At 39.6% G+C, this 20,301-nt stretch overlaps 1 protein-coding gene across 10 annotated transcripts in view; it reads right to left on the reverse strand.

Annotated features, from left to right (window-relative positions):
- LOC108942090 (zinc finger and BTB domain-containing protein 20-like) overlaps positions 1–20,301 on the reverse strand; it is a 104,079-nt gene that overhangs the window by 11,646 nt on the left and 72,132 nt on the right. For 6 of the 10 annotated variants that reach the window (XM_029255412.1, XM_029255411.1, XM_029255410.1 and 3 more), the window contains one exon: positions 3,054–4,613. In XM_029255412.1, coding sequence (XP_029111245.1) covers positions 3,054–4,593 — 1,540 coding nt within the window. In that variant the 5' untranslated portion in view covers positions 4,594–4,613. Of the gene's footprint in view, positions 1–3,053; positions 4,614–5,086; positions 5,503–18,331; positions 18,567–18,603; positions 18,654–19,543; positions 19,620–20,301 lie in introns of those variants that run through there. The other 4 variants (XM_018765169.1, XM_018765172.1, XM_018765171.1 and 1 more) reach the window with 4 other exon arrangements.

Consider the following 20,301-nt stretch of genomic DNA (forward strand, 5'->3'; position numbering starts at 1 on the left):
GAAAACAGGCCCTTATACATGTTAAATAAATGGCTCACACAAAAACAAAATTAAAATGTATATTTTGAATGTCCTAAACATGACTGGGAAAGTCAGTCAAGACAATACAGGAGTTCGGTATAAAGACAGTACATGCCGATATTTTACCACCTGAACTGTAATAAGTTAAGAACATTATGTATATGACTGGTATGTTTTAAATCAAATGACAAACTAGAATGTAACTTGGGGTGGAGGGTACCATGCAGCTCTAAGTACTAACCCCTTTGGTTTTTTCACTTTTTTACATTACGGAATCAAATGTGACTTTTCTCAGGAATACAGAGATTAATCCAAAATACAGTAACAACTGAAGCTTTTCTGCAAATAGACAATTTTATAACTATTCATCCTTGCTTTTAAATACATTGTGCCTTTAAGTTAGCTGTCTTTAGTCCACTTAATAATTAGTATTTCAAAGTGATTTAATGAGGGGGGGGAGGAAGAAAAAAAAAGGTCCTACAACTGGTTAATGAATTTCCAAATGAGCCTGAAAAGAAGGACCCTTTTAAAAACAAATCTGAAAGTTACTGAAAACGAGGGAAGATGACTGTGTGTACTTATTTAGCTTCTTTTGCCTAATTTCACTTACAGACGGTTTGTACAAATACGCTCTTACAAGGTTACAAGATAAACTGATCCAGGATGAAATCAACCTAGGACTAGATAAGACAATTGTAGGCATTACACAAGAAAGGACAAAAACAATAGGAACAGGTTATACGTGGTACAGTCAATAAGTTTTAATACTGGCTGCTGTGATACGCAGCAGGACATGGCAGTCAGTCTCAGAACTTACTCACTATACCATGTAGGAGAAGTCAAGTAACAAAGAAAAGTAAGGTTAAAAAGTAAGATGCAATGAAAAAGCTTATGACCAAGACGGAGAAGAAGTTTGGACAGTTCCAAGAGGGTAACAAAAAAAAAATTAAGTCTTCTGAAGGTGGCAGAAAATCAGAAGAGTATAACACCTGATGCTGACAGAACATCATTCTGAATAGATAGGACAGGTAATTTATTAATCCCTGCAGGGAAATTCACATGCACAGCAGCTTTAAAATAAGAACAAACTCACGGAGCTGCTGTTGCAAGCTGCCGCTCAGGCGGCGCCATTTTGAGTTGCTTTGAGATTCCACAGCTTGGGAGCAAGAAAAGAGAGTGAGTGATCCTTTCAAGTGTCCTTGGGAAGAGGAGGCAAGCAGAGGTTAAACTGAGCATTATAGTGAGACATGAGACTAAAAGGCAGTGAGAAACAAGACACTGATACCAATACCTATTCCAAACTAAAAGTCCATAATTCCAAATAATATTCACCAATATTAAATAGTGGCAGAGAGAATGTTATTCTTTCACGTATACCTGGGGACGGGAAACCCAGAGAGAAGGCAGGCAAATGCTGAGTGGAGTGTAACTGGACGATTACAGCACGAGATGATTCTGAAAGCAGCAAGTAGTCAAGCATGTAGCCATGAAACTGAAACCACTACCTGTTTTTCTCCCCTAAAATGCCAAACGGGATTAATCTACGTTAATTCAAAACAATCCATATTCACCCACAAAAAACCAGAAACACCTAACATTACCTAAAGAGACACCCTAACAAGCACTGAGTCCAAGACCTGCATATCATGACTTAAATCTAGTGTTAATGAAGTATTTCACATATATTAAAGTTTCAAAGACTTTATTTAATTTAATTCAGAAACAGAATAAGGAACTATTGTGATTTTGTCTAGAATAGGCCAGCCTCCAACAACTGAGGACCTACAGGGCTTGTCAGTTCCAGGCTTCCATGGCAAAGGCGGGGGAAACTTTACATTTATTCATTTTAGCAAAACATTTTTGTGTGACAAGAGGTTATATACTTTGCAGATCTGTTTTATGGGAGGGTGAAAAAAGGAAACCACTCTTCAAGATAGAGATTTCATGTTGTCAAAAAAGCATGCAGGCCAAATGGAGAAAGATTATACAGTTTGATGTGACCAAGTCAGAAATCTTGGCCTCAATGCTAGGTGCTATATTTAGTGCAAGCATAAGATAAGACACCATCAAAAGACATCTATCCGTACTGTGAAAAACAGTGGTAGAAGTATAATAAAAAGGAAATACTTCTGTTTCAGAGACTGGAACTTGGCAAAAATCTTCTGCAGAGAAAGCTGCAGTATGCAAGATGTCTAGGACATAAGATTTATATTCCAGTAGCACAATGAACCAAGGTTTCCAAAAATGAGACTGATGTGGGTTTAAAATATATATATTATATGTGTGTGTATGTGTGTGTATAAAGAAATATGTAAACAAAGTCAATGCCTGGTCAAAGCCCAGACCTCAGTCCTATCAAGAACCTATAGAATTATTTGAGAATTGCTGTTCACCAATGGTCTCTATCCAACCTCAGAGGTCCCATATTGCAACAAAATGGTGAAAAACTGCAGCATTTGGAGGTGTTTGTAGAGACTTAACCAAATACAGCTAGTCTGACATAATTACGATAAAGAGTGGCAGAGAGTCATAGTGGGAAAAGCTGCTTTGTCACAGCTCCTGGGCTGTGGCTTTGGATGCGGGTTGATATGTGGAACAGTGTGTGTGCTTTCCACATTGGTTTTATCTGGATGCTCTGTTTCATTTTTATAACATTTGGGGCAATAAAGTTCCTGGTTCCAACTGCACTCTTGCTGCTGTACAGCGCTCTTGAGAAAGGTACTTACCTTGAATTGCTCCAGTAAGAATACCCAGGTGGGTGTATTTTTATATTACATATAATGGGTAAATTAGCTACTCTTAATAGTCTGACAAGAGTAGTTTCTGTTGTGGGGCAATAGCTCCCAGATAAATCCAGCTTGATTTCATTATGCAAGAAACTTAAATGTGAAAATGGGGACAATCTTTACATAGCTGCTGTATATGCTTAAGTTCCCTACTGTTCTTTGTCGACTTCATAAAATGAATGATCTGAACGCCCTACTCATAACCTTTTGTTCCTCAGTAAAGTGCTGCGAAAAGTTAACACTTACCAGTGTGAACAAACATGTGCTTGACATAGTTCTGTTTGGCAGTAAAAGTTTTGCAGCACAGAGGGCACTCATAAGGTCTTTTTTCTCCTTGTCCAGTACCTCCTCCAGAATGTCCCATCTTCTGCTGTGTTGAGGACTGCTGAGCTAGCAACTGGGTAGAAAACGGAGGCATGCTAGGATGTGGCACAGCCATGAACTGGGGCTGCTGACCCCCCAGGGACTGTGGCAGGCTGAAAAGGAAGGGTTTGTCGCTGCTGGTTGACTTTGAGGCAAAGACGGTGGGCACATAGGTGTTCCCAGTGGTGCCGATGACCTGGGCATTGCTGGCCAGATTTAGTGGCATTCTTAGCTTGCTTGCAAATGGGACAGACTGATGTGAATAATTTTGGGCACTAGGCACTGACTGTGATATGGTACGGTTATTTGGAGACTGCAAAACTATTTTCTCATCCACCAGACTGAAGTCACTTTCATCTTGGGACCTAGTCATGTCCTCCCCATCATTTGTTTGCCTTGGGGAACAGCTGCTAACTTCAGGTTGTGTTGGATACTCCCAGAGAATTTCTGATACTGTTCCTTGTGGGCAATCTTCATTCCCTCCCTGACTAAAGCCCTTCATTGACTGATACTCTGCAGGGACATTTTCAGTGCAAATCGATGAGCTCAAACCTGAATCAAAGCTTTCACTCTTGGATTCATTTTCAGCTTCCTCCATTTGATCTGTGTCATCAGTGCACTCCTCACCCTCTTTGCAGTTATAGCCACGACAGCCATAATCCTCTGTCTCCTGCATGCTCTGAACACTATCTGTCTGGATGCGCACTGGTCGAGGCTGCTTGCGGCAATGGGTGGTCTCCTGAGTGGAGGGGCACCTTTCTGACTGTTGCATTCGCTCATTAATGCGGTCCTTGTTATCCTTCTCCTTGGACGCAGAAGAACCACTGTTGCTTAGGACTGCTCCTCCTCCATAGCATTCCCGAGGGCTGTTCTGCAGTGAGAGATTGGAGCAAGAGAAGTTACGTTCCAGAGTCTGCTGCAAGTGAAGCTGCATATACACGGAATCTGTGTCGCTGACAGGACTCATTGTCTCAGACTCTGGAGTTCCGTGGTGGATCTCTTGTCCTGAGTCCCTGGAATTAAGAGGGATGCCTTTGATATCTCCAGGACTCACATTTTGTGAAACAATGCGGGTGCACTCATCAATAGCAGTCTTAATCTGCAGGATGCTTGCTGCAGTAAGGATCTGAAGAGCTTCTGACTGGGAAACATGCAGAAACCCACTGTACATGAAATCGATCAGTTTTTGTATGGACTGCACTGACACCACGGAGGGGATCTCAATATCACTGTAGCCAAGGAGTAACTTGTCCTGGAAGAATGGGCTCCCAGCAGCCAGGACACAACGGTGGGCTCGCAGCATGCTTCCATGAATCCGAATGGTTACGTCACAGAATTGGCCACGGTTGCGCTGCTCATTGAGTGTCTTAAGAATAGAATTGCTGAAATTGTGGACGTTGATATTGTGAATGTGCTCAGTCATCCCCTTGAAACTGATGTAACCTGTCACAAAGACCAAAGAGAAAACACCAGACAAAACTCATTAGGAATACTTACATTCTATCAAACTTTGAATACAACTGAGTTGTAGAGGCATGTGTGTCAATACAAACTAAAACTGAGTAACTTCTATACATTTCTGCATTGTAAACAGCGACTTGGGGGGGGGGGGAGCACAATTTCAAACTTATTCTTGCCTTTGAATAACATTTTTTGTGGCTATTACCCTGATGACTGAAGTAACTTAAGACAAGAAAGTCTTCAAGTATTTCTGTGCCATCTGAGTGAAGAATCAATGGATGTGGCACAAAAAACTGAATACATTTTCTTTACACTTGTGTATACATAACGTATGTGACAAAATAAATGACATTATCAATGCAATTAAGATACCTGAAGCTGTTCTATTATGTTGTGGCTACTAATCACCTACCATTTTGGGATGACATTATTGCAAACATTTGGTGGGAACATACCTTTCTCACTTTTTGACTGTAACTTTATGACACCCACTCCTTCCATATATATCAGCTGGAAAGCAGTAATGTTTAATCTTGTTTATAGTATGATGATCACGACAGGCTACTTATCATATAGAGGGTCTCTGCAAAATGTGAAGCTCAGTGTGTTTTTTTGTACTTAGGTGTTTCGTAGTAGCCGATTTGTACTGACAAACAGGGTGGCGGTTTCAGCTGTGATTTAATATGAAAGGAATAATGCACATTTTGCCATTTATGAGAGTGAATGTATAGTTTTCCATAAAACACTGAACAGAAAGTGATATTGCTTTCCCAAATCTAAGTTTATGCTAAAAAAAATGTTTGCTGGAATAAAAATTATGGATGTAATACTTTACAATATTATACAATAAGAGATACAATAGAGATTTACATCTTTATTAGGTCATTTATAAATGAATATTTCATAATCATTTTCTATTACACACACACACACACACACACACACACACACTTTCAGAACTGCTTGTCCCATACAGGGTCATGGGGAACCGGAGCCTACCCGGTAACACAGGGCGTAAGGCCAGAGGGGGAGGGGACACACCCAGGACGGGACGCCAGTCCGTCGCAAGGCACCCTAAGCGGGACTCGAACCCCAGACCCACTGGAGAGCAGGACCCAGTCCAACCCACTGCGCCACCGCACCCCCCCATTTTTCTATTACATTTCATGACTAATAATTTCTACTATATTATGTGTATCTTTATATCAACTTGCTGTTAGGAAATCAATACAGCGGTGAATTTCATTACTTAATAAAGGTTTTCATAAAAAAAGCCATATAAAAGCCACAGAAAAAGAGCACTGGTGAGGTAATATTGCTGGAAGAACTGCTCTGGAAATACAAGCCTTCTTTGCAAAATGAGCCTAATTCATTCCCAAAGATATGCCTGTAAAGACAGTTCTTAAACTCATTGTTAATTTCATATAGGAAAAATACAGAGCAAACAAACAACAGAAAAATTCACATGAAAAAAGAATTTAAGTTTGGAGTAACTAAATCACAATTAAAAATGTAGCTGCAAAGGTAAGTCACATTAGGCTGATTGCCAATTTATCAGCATTTGTCAGCTACAAAAGCACTGTGACAATCAGCAGTTTTATATGTACCTTTTCAACCAAACAGACGGTGTCTAAATTGCAGGTGTACTAGTTAAAAATGCAATTTTTAAAAAAAAAAAAAAAAAAAAAGTGTCAATGGGAACATTCTCGATAATAACGATAAATATACCAAACATGGACAAACTACATTGAAAGAGGAATAGCGGTTGCATGTCGAAGCTCATCAACACCCAGAGATGGACACTTACAGAACAGATGCTAAATGCCAACAAAAGAACAACCTCAAATAATACCAGAAAATTGAACCAGCCACCGAGTCTCAAGGAAAACTGTGCTGTAAGCTTTACAAAGGACTGCCACTAGGAAACTTATTGTGTCCAAGGCCAATGCACAAACATGCATAACCTGTTTTAAGGAACACAACACTTGGACCTCTGAGCAATGGAATGAAGTAATTTGGTCTGATGAGCCATCTCACACCCTCTTTCCTATATCCAGACAACTTTCGTTTTTTTTTTTTTTTTTTTTTTTTGGGGGGGGGGGGCGGGGACGACAAACAATACCTTCAGTCCTCAATGTCTGTTGCCAACTGTTAAACATTGAGGACCCACAATGGTAATGGACCCACACACACACACACACACACACACACACACACACACACACACACACACACACACACACACACACACACACAACTTTCTGAACCACTTGTCCCATACGGGGTCGCGGGGAACCGGAGCCTAACTCAGCAACACAGGGCGTAAGGCTGGAGGGGGAGGGGACACACCCAGGATGGGACGCCAGGCCATCGCAAGGCACCCCAAGCAGGATTCGAACCCCAGACCTACCAGAGAGCAGGACCCAGTTCAACCCACTACGCCACCGCGCTCCTAGTAATGGACCCATCTCATGGAAATCATTAGGGCTGGTGATTGCTCTGCATGATCATATGGAATATGGGGTCAGGACTAGGTGCATTCCATGATGATAATATTCTACAACAAAGCCAAATACATTCCATGGCCTCACTAGATCTAATGATCATGAAACCTCTATGAGAAATTTGAGTTCAGAGTGAAAAATATATTTCCATCTCCTTCATCCCTCAAAAAACTGGAGGCTTCTCTTTAAATAACTGTACAATATCCCACAGCATACAGTTCAGGACTTAAATGACTGCATTCCAAAAAGACTGAAATTCTTCTGAATACAAGTGTGTCTTTACTCCTTCTTAGGTCCTAGATATGAACATATTAATATAACTGTTGGGCTTTTCTGTTATTTTGTCCACTCACTGTTGATATCTTTCTGAACCACAAAAGGTTCACTTATTTCCCCCACCACCAAACATGCAAAATTCCTGCCTTTTTAACATATAGAAAATCTAAATCAAAATAACATCTAGAACAGTGGTCTCCAACATGGTGCCCGCGGGTACCTGGTAGCCCGCATGTAGTCTGTGAGTCGCCCGCCAAGCACGTTCTATAAAATAGGCTCAATTTTAATTATTGATTTTAGTTTTTTTTGTTATACTTAGAAAAAAATGAAAAAGTGTTAACATTTCATATAACATTAAAACATCAAATAAAATCATCATTTAAAAAACTGAAATAGTTTACTACGCATGTTAACGTACGTAGCGTACGTTTCTCATAGGCTCTGAGTTGAGGTGGTAGCGAGCTGACGGCATAAACAAGGTGAAATCAACTATAACAAAAAACAACAAAGGATTAATTACGGCTGATGGTGCACCAGATCCTGCAAAAAACAAAAAGACTTATTACTTTGACGAGGAGTGGGAGACAGAATTTTTCGTCACAAAGGAGGCAAAAGTGTATGCCTCAGCCGAGGCTGGCATCGTGGTATCCAACGCGGAGAGACATTTTCACCACAATGATTCCACAAGACCTTCAGTAGCAGTTTGTTATCCACCAGGTACATCACTTAGAAAAGAAAAAAGTTAACTAGTTGAAAGCAACATTAAGCAGGCAGCAATAATTTTTTTACCAGACCCGCTAAAAAGTCACACACAGGCTGCAATCGAAGCTTCATTTTTTGACAAAACACAAAAAATCGTTCTCGGATGGCGAAATTGTCAAGTGAGCTATGTGACTGTGATAGCGAACACTGTTTAAAGATCACAAGAAGAAGGGAGATGAAATCATGTCTGCACTCTCCCATGTTCAGCTCGGGGCGAACACAATCGCAAGACGACGAGTCACTGCTATGTCAGCGAACGTTAACGAAGCAACTGGAGAAAGACTTTGGTTTGTGCAAAATGGTTTTCATCCAGGGTGATGAGTCTGTAGGGGAATGTGTTCGGTGCAATGTGAAAGAAAAAAATGATAACTGTACATATTTCAATACATTTTCTTGGAATATTTCCCAGGATTGATTGCTTAATAAAAAATATTAAAACAGCTTGTGAGAAATCATTAACATTTTTTATGCCAGGATATCAAGATATTTCATTATCCCTTTGACATAATAATTGAAAGTTACAAAAGCACCATAGGGTTTATAACAAATTATATATTTTTTGAGTACATCAAACAAGTAGCCCTCTAGACTATTTTATTCCTTCAGGGAGCCCTCACTCACAAAAAGGTTGGAGACCCCTGATCTAGAACATCAGAACTATGGATACCTTTAAAACCAGGCTTAAGACCAACATGTTCAGAAGCACTTGTACATAAAAATGCATGCCTGTTTTTTTCTGACACCTTACCTCATCAGTCATCTTACCATTTTTCTTTCTGTTGATTCTGTAGTTCTTGTGAGGCACAGCATGTGTCTCACAGCTCCTGCACTGCAATTTCAAACATCCAACACAGTCTATGCAATATTTACAAGTTTTTCCCATTCTGTTTTCCCCTCTAGGTATACTGGTTTCATCCCAAATTTCAAAGACAAGTGTTTCAGGTGAATTGGTGACCCTAAATTGCCAAAAGTGTGTGCATGTGTGATTGAGTGAGCAAGCGAGTGTGATGGACTGGTCTCTTCATCACTGCAACTCTGCACTGGACAAGTGACTTTTAATAATGGATTAATTCTGTTGTCCCCTCACCCATTGAGAGGGTTAATTTAAGGAAGGGCATCTGGCTGTAAAATCTCTGCTTCAAGCTCACCTTCAAATGCTGTGGCACCTTGGTTCTCTTGAAAAAATGTGTTTTTTTTTAATTGTACTTTTTAAAAGACTGATCTAGTGTAAACTGCTTTAGTGGTGTAAATCATAACACTGTATTTATTTATTTAGCAAAGACTTTTCTTCAAAGTGACTTCCAATGGATACTATGTAGTGTTAGCCCACACACATTATTCATGAAGGTGACTTACATTGCTAGATACACAACTTACAATGGGTCACTCATCATGCATCAGCGTAACACACTCTCTCTGTCACTCACACACTATGGGGAACCTGAACAGCATGTCTTTGGACTGTGGGAGGAAACCCACACAGACACGAAGAGAACATGCAAATTCCACGCAGACCGAGTGGGGATCGAACCCACATTCTCTCACACCACCCAAGCGCTGTGAGACAGCAGCGCTACTCGCTGTCACCCATAACATATGTATGATTTGTATGTCATTATATAACTCCATAGTTTGAGAAGCTGCTTTTAATTTATATAAAAGATTATTATTAAAATGCTACATGAACAGATATTACTGGTAATTATTCTAGTTACTTGTAGACAACACTCGTAATGCTTGCTACCCCTTTCTGGTAAGCTATTAGTGAAAAATCACCTGTGACAGAATAGTAAATAAAATCTCATTCATCATGTTACTGCCTTCAGGTTTTGTTTCCCCCCCACTTTATGGTTTAGGTAAGGCTTTCAAATGAGATGCACAGAAAAAGCCATGCCATGTCTGGCAGGGAGGCTGATCACTTTGTATGGTGTTCAACATCAAGGCATGTATTCTGAATGGAAGTTTCTTCGTTTGGAAATGGTCTCTTTTAATTAAGTTTATAACAGGGCCATGGTGGTACAGAGCTTATCCTTGAAACAAAGTGGATGAATTAGTTCACCCTCAATGTAACTCTACTACAGTGTAGCCTTACACAGTAACTCACAGAATAAAACACTACAGGCAATTTAGGGTCGACAATTAACCTGAAACAAGTGTCTCTGGACTGTGAGAGGAAAATTGAGCACGTGGAAAAACCTATGCAAACTCAGAGACAGCCCAGGTGCTGTGCCATTATGCAAATTTTGCATTATAAAATACATTTGCTTTTAAGTGCACATTCTGGTAAAAAGGAGACTCAACGTTACTCAATTTTCCATAACGCTGACATATGGACAAAATATTTAGGGTAACAGCTCAAAACCAGTAATGACTACTGTTAATAGTCTTACGTTAGGTAAGTAAGACAATGTTTCCCTCATCTTGCATGTACCAGTGGATAATATTTTTAAAAGAAATAATGACTGATGAGCTTCTACTAAATTTCAAACATTAGATATTGAGGGTTACATCAATCCTTGAAATATGTTGCTATTGCTTCAAAGACACTTCTTGGGGGGGACTGGATGCTTATAAACTATAGGCATTTACAACCAGAGACACTGAGGGCTAAAGTGACATTTTATTCATCTGTGCAAAGTCACACCTTCATTCTCTCTCTAGAATGGAAAATGTCTACACTTCAACACACGAAAGCCTGCATCACAATCTATAACATGGTGAATTATGATGCTACCTACTACACAAGGCCTTACAGACAAAGGTTGCCAAGAGTCAGAGCTATTGTTAAGTGCTGTTTAATTATACAAAGGCCAAGCTGCAGCAGAAGAATTTGAATTGTATGTCATTTACCTACGCAAGAAACAAATGGAATATACCACAATGCAAATGTTCACAGATACTTTGGCCGAACAAACCAGAAAACAATTACACATACATATCTACTACAGCAAGAAGACACAAATGGAAGGCAGATAATTTCAAATTGTGAAAATACCTGTTCAAGAGGTCGGATATAATGCATATTAGAATGTGTAAATTAAAATAATCCTTGCAATCACTCATTCCTCGGTGAAATAAGCAAGTGTTTGCACATTTCCAGAATTTATAAAATGAAGATCAATCATGGTTTGCCATGAATTAAGTTTGGTGTGGGTGGTACACTGGAGTACAAGCTAGATGAGTGGAGTGCCCATCTGTCACAAAAGAAAAATAAACACCCTATGATTCTGCAGTAACAGTCATACTCAAGTGTGAAAAATTAAATGTATATTTCAACACTTTATAAGTGAAGAAAACTAACCAAATACTGTTTCCACAGAAAAGCTACTGGTTTCATCTGGCCACGGCTTTGTTTTCTTATCTGTGAGGCCACAATACAGAAGAAGAAAACTACCGAATTAAAAGCAGAAAATAACCCCTAGAACTAATGTCCGTGCCCAGAGTGCTCCAGGTGTGCATCTGAATTGCCCATTACAATGTCCTCCGCAGTGTTCTTATAATTTCAGAAAAAAGAAAAAAAAATATATATATTTTTCACACAAGTTCATAGTAAATTCAATATAAAAGTGTCCTTATCCACTTCTGCACTGGCAGTATGCAAACGCAGCATGACTCATCCCTGAAAAGCTTTGCAATGACTAACTCCTCACTTCTGATCTGTGTGTTCAAAGATTTTTAAAAAATTGTGCAAGAGAGTAAAACAACAAGCCTGGATAAGATACTTTCAGTCAGTATGTTTCGAGCCAGGTTTTCCATAGATCACTAGTAGAGAAAGTGCATACAGATCTGTAAGACATAGCGTATTTTTTCTCCATAGGTTTATTAAATCAAACATCTGAAAAATTTTAAAATTAAATAAGGCTTATATACTCTATGCACAAGGACATTAAAACCTTAGTTCAAGGAAGTTAATATTCCCATTTAATTCAACAACTGTCTCTATGGAACTGAAATGCAATCAGGTATGCAGCATGATTGAGGACCCAGCAATTCTGACTTATGAGATAAGTTCTCTTATGAAATAACATCATTTTGTTGGTAGAAGCTTATGGCACTAAGTAGCCAAAATCATACCCCCTGCCCTAGACTACCTGGTGAGGGATTTCATCCATCCATCCATCCATCCATCCATCCATTCATCCATCATGAATAAGTGCGTGTGCCATGCCGGGCTGTGGCGGTCTAGCTCCTGTTCAGAAAGAATAGGGCATGAACCCGGGTACGCCTTTGATCTTATGCCTGTTGCACACACTTGTTCACGCCCATATACTGTACGCATACTAAGGAACATTCTGAGTCACCAATTCACATGTCTTTAGACCGTGGGAGGAAACCCACACAAAAACAGAGAACATGTAAGCTCAACCAACGTCCAAACCCACAACTCAGTCACTGTGTGGAACCGGTACAAACCACTGCAACACCATGAGAGTTTGGTGAGAATAAACAAGAACCATATGAAGCTAGTTATCCCAGCGTAGAACTAATAAACAAAATCGATCTTGGACTGAGTTTTCTCTTCCTATTTGTTTTAGTTTTCAGTTTGTTGGCACCTGAAAAGCTATTTTCTTTATTCTTGAGAGCTGCTTGCCCTTTAGGTAGGTACTAACCACGGCATACCGGGAACACCCCACAAGACCTGTCAGTTTGGAGATGTTCTGACCCAGTTGTCTAGCCACCACAATTCAGCCCTTGTCAAAGTCACTCAGATCCTGATGCTTGCCCATTTTTCCTGCTTCCAATGCATCAAATTCAAGAACTGACTGTTCACTTGCTGCCTAATATATCCCACCCCTTGACAGGTGCCATTATAAAGAGATAATCAATGTTATTCACTTCACCTGTCAATGGTTTGTGACTGGTGGGTATATAAGATCACCTCTGCTAAATCTTGTAACCCTTTGTGAGGGACAAAATTTTTAACAGTGTCACTTTTCCAAAATGTCTGATACAAGCAGGCTGATATAAGCTGATAGACAGGACAGAATACCTGCAGAAAGAGAAAAATGACTGTATAATGGGCAAAATGCAGTTATACTGAACAATAAGCCTAATGGATGAAATAAAAGGTATTTTCATAAAAAGTTGTAGTGTTTTTTTTTTTTTTTTTTGCACAGAACAGTTATGAGAGAAATCTGTACAAAACATTAGCTGAGGACATAAATATAGACATGTACAATGGTGTGTTATCTGCACAACAACGTAAATTAACACCTCTATCTGCTGACAGTTCTACAAAGGGTATTATGTAAAGGGCCAAGACCAAGAACAGATCCATGTGGGACTTGAAATGCCATACATATCTTCTCCAATTTAAATACACCACAGACAACAACCTGTTTATCTGTGAAATGCACTTCAAAATATTTTAAAATGAGTTAAGCCTCTCATACGCGTCAAGCAGCATAAGCCACCCTCAGATAGTGAAACAACGTTATTTTTATGTTAACAATACAGCAGATTGCTTTAGTAAATGTGAGAAACAATCACTAGAACTGGAAAAGAAATCTGAATTACATTTTTACAAGAATACTGTGTTCAAAAACATAAATCCATTTTGTGTGAAAATCAGTTTTTCTGTCCAGAAGAATGGCAGATTTGAATAGAATCCAGGCTGCTTTTCTTTAAATATGAATTTGTTAAGTTCACAATACCTAAAAACATTGTCTAACATACAATTAAAAACATTCTGTACAGGGTCCAATGAACAACAAGCGGCTTTAGAATGTAAGCCATCAAATTTAATTGAAAGTTTAGGAACGTCTATTATCTGAGCATTAAGGCACATGTTGTCTGATCGCTTTCATTTTACACTAGGAAAAAAAAAACCTGAGCAATGGCCACATATTGGTAAGGGTTTTTGCGTAACCGCATAATGCTGTTCAGTTCAAAAATTAACTGTCCTTTTGGAACTACTTTTTTGGTTTATCATTTAAATTGACTGCAGCAGCAAACTGAAAGGCTGATGGCCAAAAATCAACACACGCGCAATAGATATACCACTGAAAGTCCGCATGTTTATTTCCTTCTGAACACTAGTAGTGTATAAAATGCACTGTGCCACATTAGATGTAAGCTGTTCAAAAGCACAGATTATAGTGAAATCAAGAAAGCGCTACACTTCTGCACTTTCAAAAGGACAGGAAAATAACTGTGCAATGAGAAGTCTGAAAACAAAGTTAAGATTTATAGAAGCATTAACTTAAATTTATGATTACAGTGAACCCTCTCACAACTTAAGAGCTCTTCGTTAAGTCTGTTTGTGTGCTAAAATTTTATGTTATCTTTCAAATACAATGTGTAAAATACTTAAGTATGGTGCCTTGTTCTTGCCCCTCATAATATTTCAGATAAATCAGTGCCTCATGTCAAAAGACAAAGCAAGTAGTCAGTCTGCAGAGATTGTCCTCTCAGGTCTCTGACAGTCTCTGCTGAAACCTCACTTAAACAGGTGTCCATCCCCAGTATAGCTGCTGTATTTCTTTAGTACATTCCACATCGACCTACATTAGGTTACACTATCCTCTTTTTCAAACAATTATTGCACAAAAACTCACTTTCTTGCATTACAACTTTGAAATATATTTACTTTTCCATTTATTGTACATCTCTATATTGTTTTTAGTTTAGTAGTCAGTTATTGTGAATTGTACTGTAGTAGTAATGGTATACGTTCTATACGTTGTCCTTTATGTCACACCGTGGTCCTGGAGAAGCGCTATTTCATGCCGATGTATGTTCCAAACATTGTGGAAGTGACAATAAAGTTGACTTTGACACCTTGTTTAACCTTTAAAGCAGTCTTCACATCTCAAAACTCACACCCATTTATGTAAAAATACAGGTCCTCCACATATTGGTCTCTATTAGTTTCAAGTTTCGAGTTTCTTGTCATAGATACAAGTACCATGTACATTGTATCATGAAAATCCTCCTGAATGCTTCTCCACAGACTATGGACAAAGACAATAGAAAAACTGCACAAACAAAACAATGACAGTGAGTAGTGTAACAGCAATAGCAATAAATAATGGTAACAGTAGTAACAATAATGCCAGTTGACAGTCAGAACTCAGAACGAGAGAATGAGAATGCTTAAAGTGGCAGTGTAATTTATCAATGTGCTTGGATGGAGCAGTCCAACTCTAGTTACTAAAGGTAGCACATTGGTTAGTGTTGTATACTCTTACAGCAGTGGGGTAAAAGCTGTTCCTGTACCTAGCTGTGCGGGTTCGAATAGATCTAAGCTGTTTTGCAGATGGTAGGGAAGAGAAGAGTGGCCGTACAGGGTGACTATGGTCTCCCATGATGCGCATCATCTTTCTGAGGCATTATTCATTTTAAAGTACTAATACAGAATACCAATAACAAGGCACAGGATGGAGGGGTGGTCAGGGAATACCCTGGGTGAGACGGAAGTCCATCGTAAGGTAGCCTCACACAAAGTCACTAACACATTCACACACTATGGCAATTCAGAGCCACCAATTTATCTGAAACTAACTGTGGGATGAAACTGAAGCACCCAATGAGTCAACATGGGTAGTAGGTAGTACAGTGGTTAGAGCTGCAGTGTTTGGACCCAAACGTTACAGGTTTGACTCCTACCTCCAGCTGTAGTACCCTTGAGCAAGGTACTTACCCTAAATTGCTCCGGTAAAATTACCCAGCTGTATAAATGGCTAAATAACTGTAAGTTAACACTGTAAGTCGCTTTGGACAAAAGCGTCAACTAAATGAATAAATATATAAACACTCAGATGCACATATAATAAATAAAACAGAATACATTCATTTAACTATGCACAGAAACTTAAGTAGTGTGTGCTTTGTGTAAGGTAATATGGGAGAACCATTTCCAACTTCCTATCACACTGACAGTGTCAACTAATCGCAATCATTGATTAATGTAAATCTAATATCAGAAATGATGCAGCAGATTCAATAATGTTAATTCTTTCAGCTGACACTTTTCTCTGAAGCAGATTAAGCTACATACAAATATTTACGCAGCAGGATAATCTTTGCTCGCACAAATTAAGGTTAGTGAATTGCTCAAGGGTACTGCAGGAGGAGTTGGGATTTGAACCTGTATCCTTCAAGTGCAATGTAGTGCTGCTAACCATTGGACCAACTGCTGTCACTACAGTGTGCCTTAAAAGGCATGGTATCTACGTACCTTCTGGAATGAAAGACACAGGCAGGGAGCTGTGAACTTTATTCTTTATATCTTTAACATCCTGTAAGCTAAATTACTAAAATGTGTACCAACCATGGTTCCTGAATAAACTTCGGACCTCTGTAAGGCTGAATTGGAAAATTGATTACTGATACTGTATGAATGAATATATAAAATTAAAGAGAACTCAAAACTTTGAATTCAGAATTTTGTTACAAATATTGTGAATTATGTTCATGTTTTCACGGTTAAAAATACCTTTCATTTTCCATTATAACAATGTGACTTTTTTGTCTAGAAATTATTTTTTTATTCCATAAGAAAAAAATAGTAATTTAACTCCCACAAAATGGGAGTTTACCTTACTGTATAAATGACTAAATAACTGTAAAAGCAGTTTAATGTTTTAATTTGCCTTGACCACAGGTGTTTGTTAAAATAAAGACTAATTACTCTAACTGCATAAAAATTTTACCAGGGACAGGTAATTCTTAAAAAAAGGGGTGAAAAGGCTACTGCCCCTGCATAAATAATTTGGCCTTGTTAAAATTTACCCAAACGTGCCAATTTGTCGCATACAAAAGTTAAACCTCATTATTCAGCTGAAAGTGCTTCACAATTAAAACTTCCTTATTTCTGTGTTTTTATTTTACATATAAATGTGCTTGGTGTAAACCGTTTCAGAGGGTTTCAAGGAATTGAGACTGATGCCCATGAGAAACTCCAACAGCAGAACACCACTATAATAAACTACTCTGATTACTACTTTTGTGCAAATATTAATAAGAAAAAGGAACACTTAAATGCTGCTATATGTGTTAAAGCAGTATTTACCTAAAATTCAATCAAAATAATTTTGAGAGGGATAAATGGATGAGATATGACATTATAATGGAAGATGCAATTAGAGAATTATTATTAAAACTTTAATTGTAAAAGTCAATTTTCACTTTCCAACATGTACTGATATTTAATGACAATGCCCTAGCAATTTGTTTATGCAGCTGGATTCTTCTTTTTTTTTTTTTTATTTTTTTATTAACTGAGCAACTTTAAGCACCCTTTATTCTGAAATTCCCCTCGGTATTTAGTCAATACCAGGAATCTTAAAATTCTGACTAGATTGAAAGAAGCCGTTTTGAAAAGCATTTTTACTATTAATTGGGACACAGATAGGGTCTGAATTAAGGCTGTTCATAGCACGAGGTCCTTTCTCATGAAACCAAATAACGGTGCTTCAGTTATCTGATTAGGCCAAGCTTTACAGTACTTTTATTCATTTACCAGACACTTTTCTACAAAGTGACGTAAAACTCAAAGAGAACAAGAGTTTATTTCACTAACAGACAGAGATAAAGATATATGACTCTCCAAGTACTTTGTTCATCTCATGGCACCTTCTCAAGCTGGATACCTTACCTGGGTAGCCTCATATACATACCCACACACACACTGTCTGAAACTGCTTCTCCCATACAGGGTCGCAGCAAGCCAGAGACTAACCTGGCAACACAGGGCGCAAGGCTGGAGAGGGAGGGGACACACCCAGAACAGGACACCCCAAGAGGGACTCGTATACATACCCTTAAGTTTATTCATTTACTTGAAGCTTTTCTCCAAAGCAACATACAATAATGTTAAGGTTACAATTATTTACCCCTTTACGCAGCTGGGTATTTTTTTCATTGTTAACTGAGCAACTTTAAGCAAAGTACCTTGCTCAAGAGTACGACGGAGGGTGGGGATCAAACCTGCGACCTTTGGATCCCAAGGCAGCAACACAAACCATTACGCTACCAGCTGTCCAATAGAGAATTGGCAGAGCCAGAGAGAATATAAACACTGAGTAGCAGTAGTAGAATATGGGAAAAAAAAAAAAAAGGAAGGAACCTGAAATGACACAGCAAATCAAACTCAAACTCTTTAAGGTAACATCATGTCTCGGCACAATTGAGGCGCTAAAGCAAAACGTCTCTCACCGGACCTCCTAGGTCCATCTTTCACCACGAGCTGAACTCACGCGAACACTGGCACACATGACAATATCTTCAAATTTCACTCGTCACGTCAACACAGCTTCTACAACGATTGAAACTCAGCATTTGGTAGATAAATAAATCAAAACAATTTCCTCAACTCGTCACCCAGTCCAGCCTTCGCAGAAACAAAGTGGCGCACTACGATTATTTCGACGTAAAGTTGCTAATATATGTTCTCAACTGCAGTGACTGCCCGTCTTGTTAATAATTACCACGCGCTTCTGCCAGCCATCCGATTGTTTACTTTTCACCGGAAGTTGGCACCACGACTCGCGCTAAGCATCATGGGAGTCAGGAATTCTGTGGCTCGTAGGCGCCGAACTGGGTGTTCTCCAATTCAGAGATGGCAGGCGCTCAAATGGTTCTTCAGCCGAGGGATAGTGCGTATTAATCGATTATTTATATAAAAAAAGTGTTAGTAATACTTACTAACTGAAGCATTACCTGAGGCCATCATTGTTGGCCTAAATTCAATTATGTTACATATTACGACTAAAACGGCAACTTGATGAATGTCAATCACTGTAACTTTGTTCGCCGAGACTCGTTCCGCTGAAACACGAATGGGCGACACAGAGTTACCGCCAGTTCCGTCGGGGCTTATTACTCTGTATATTACTAATCAAACTGAATACTCCTGAACCAGGGACTTATATTTGCAAACTAGGCTCTCTCTCTGCTCATAACTTCACCGATTCGGCGATTGTAATGAATACCGCACAGCGGCGCGCACACACACAGCTTTTTTTAAGCGCAACACGAACATTTTTGACCTGTTGAGCCTGGTCAGTTAGAAGGAAACCAGTACAGTGAGTCTGTACAAACTCATCCAACCAAGACCAAGTTTGCGAAAACCTGTGTGAAGACTTCCGTGGAACGACGCGAAACACCGAGAGAGAAGCAGCTCCACTGCATATCCCCAAACTGCCCTGCTTTATTTAACTCGTGAATAACAACGTCTTGCTAGTCACTTCGATACCTGTGTGGCTTGCAAATTTGAGTGGTACAGTACTGACTACACACTACGTATTCAAACTTCGCTAGGTAGCTAACTGTGGAAGCAGCAGCAGGCAGGGAGTGTATGAAGCAGGATTCGTGAGGCCGAACGAGAACGAACTTCAGTTCAGAGTTATCGCAGCGACGGCGGCTCACCTTGAAGCAAAATACACCACTACAACAAGATATCCACCAAAGCGAACCTGCTCCGGGCAGGTTAAGTTGATTCTAGAGCGACGGAGTGGCAGCAAGTCCCGCCCCTCAACCAATCGTACTGCCGCTAAGCGTGTCGTCACCCTTCTTGGAACATCCTGTGGGAGCTGTGGCGCTCATTGTGCGCGCGCGGAGCGGCTGGCGGCCCGATGGGGAGGCGGGAGTAGTCGCTGCTCGAGCTGCGGCCTCTGCGCCTGCGTGCGATTTCCCTTTTTTGTACTGTACTGTACTGTACCGTGTAGTGTTTTCGGATGCCGCAAGCAGAGATTTGGTGAACACCATAATCTGAAAATATCGAAACCGTTCATTTTGTACGAGAAAGTGGATGCTTTCGAGTGAAAGGTGTGTGTATTGGAAAACTCGCAAAGGCCTTCAGTCTTACCGTCCCCGGCGGTAGACTGTTAAATAAATTGTTGGAGTTGTAGCCATTGCATAAAGAATTAATTGTTTTGGCCAACAATCAGTGTTTACACAACATTGTAACACTTGGCATCCACTTGTCCAGGTTCAGGTGACATCCCCACCTCTGCTCCGATGGGCCGGATTCGAACCTACGGCCAAACAGGCCAGGCACTGTGGGATAGCAAAACAGCCTTACACTCAAAAATGCTACTTTTAAAATGTTCTTATTGTTTAATTCAGAAGGTGTTTGGAATATTAGAAGTATGTTCAAATGCAAATTATTGTAGACCCCCCCCCCC

The sequence above is a fragment of the Scleropages formosus genome, chromosome 10, assembly GCF_900964775.1.
Source record: "Scleropages formosus chromosome 10, fSclFor1.1, whole genome shotgun sequence".
NCBI lineage: Eukaryota > Metazoa > Chordata > Actinopteri > Osteoglossiformes > Osteoglossidae > Scleropages > Scleropages formosus.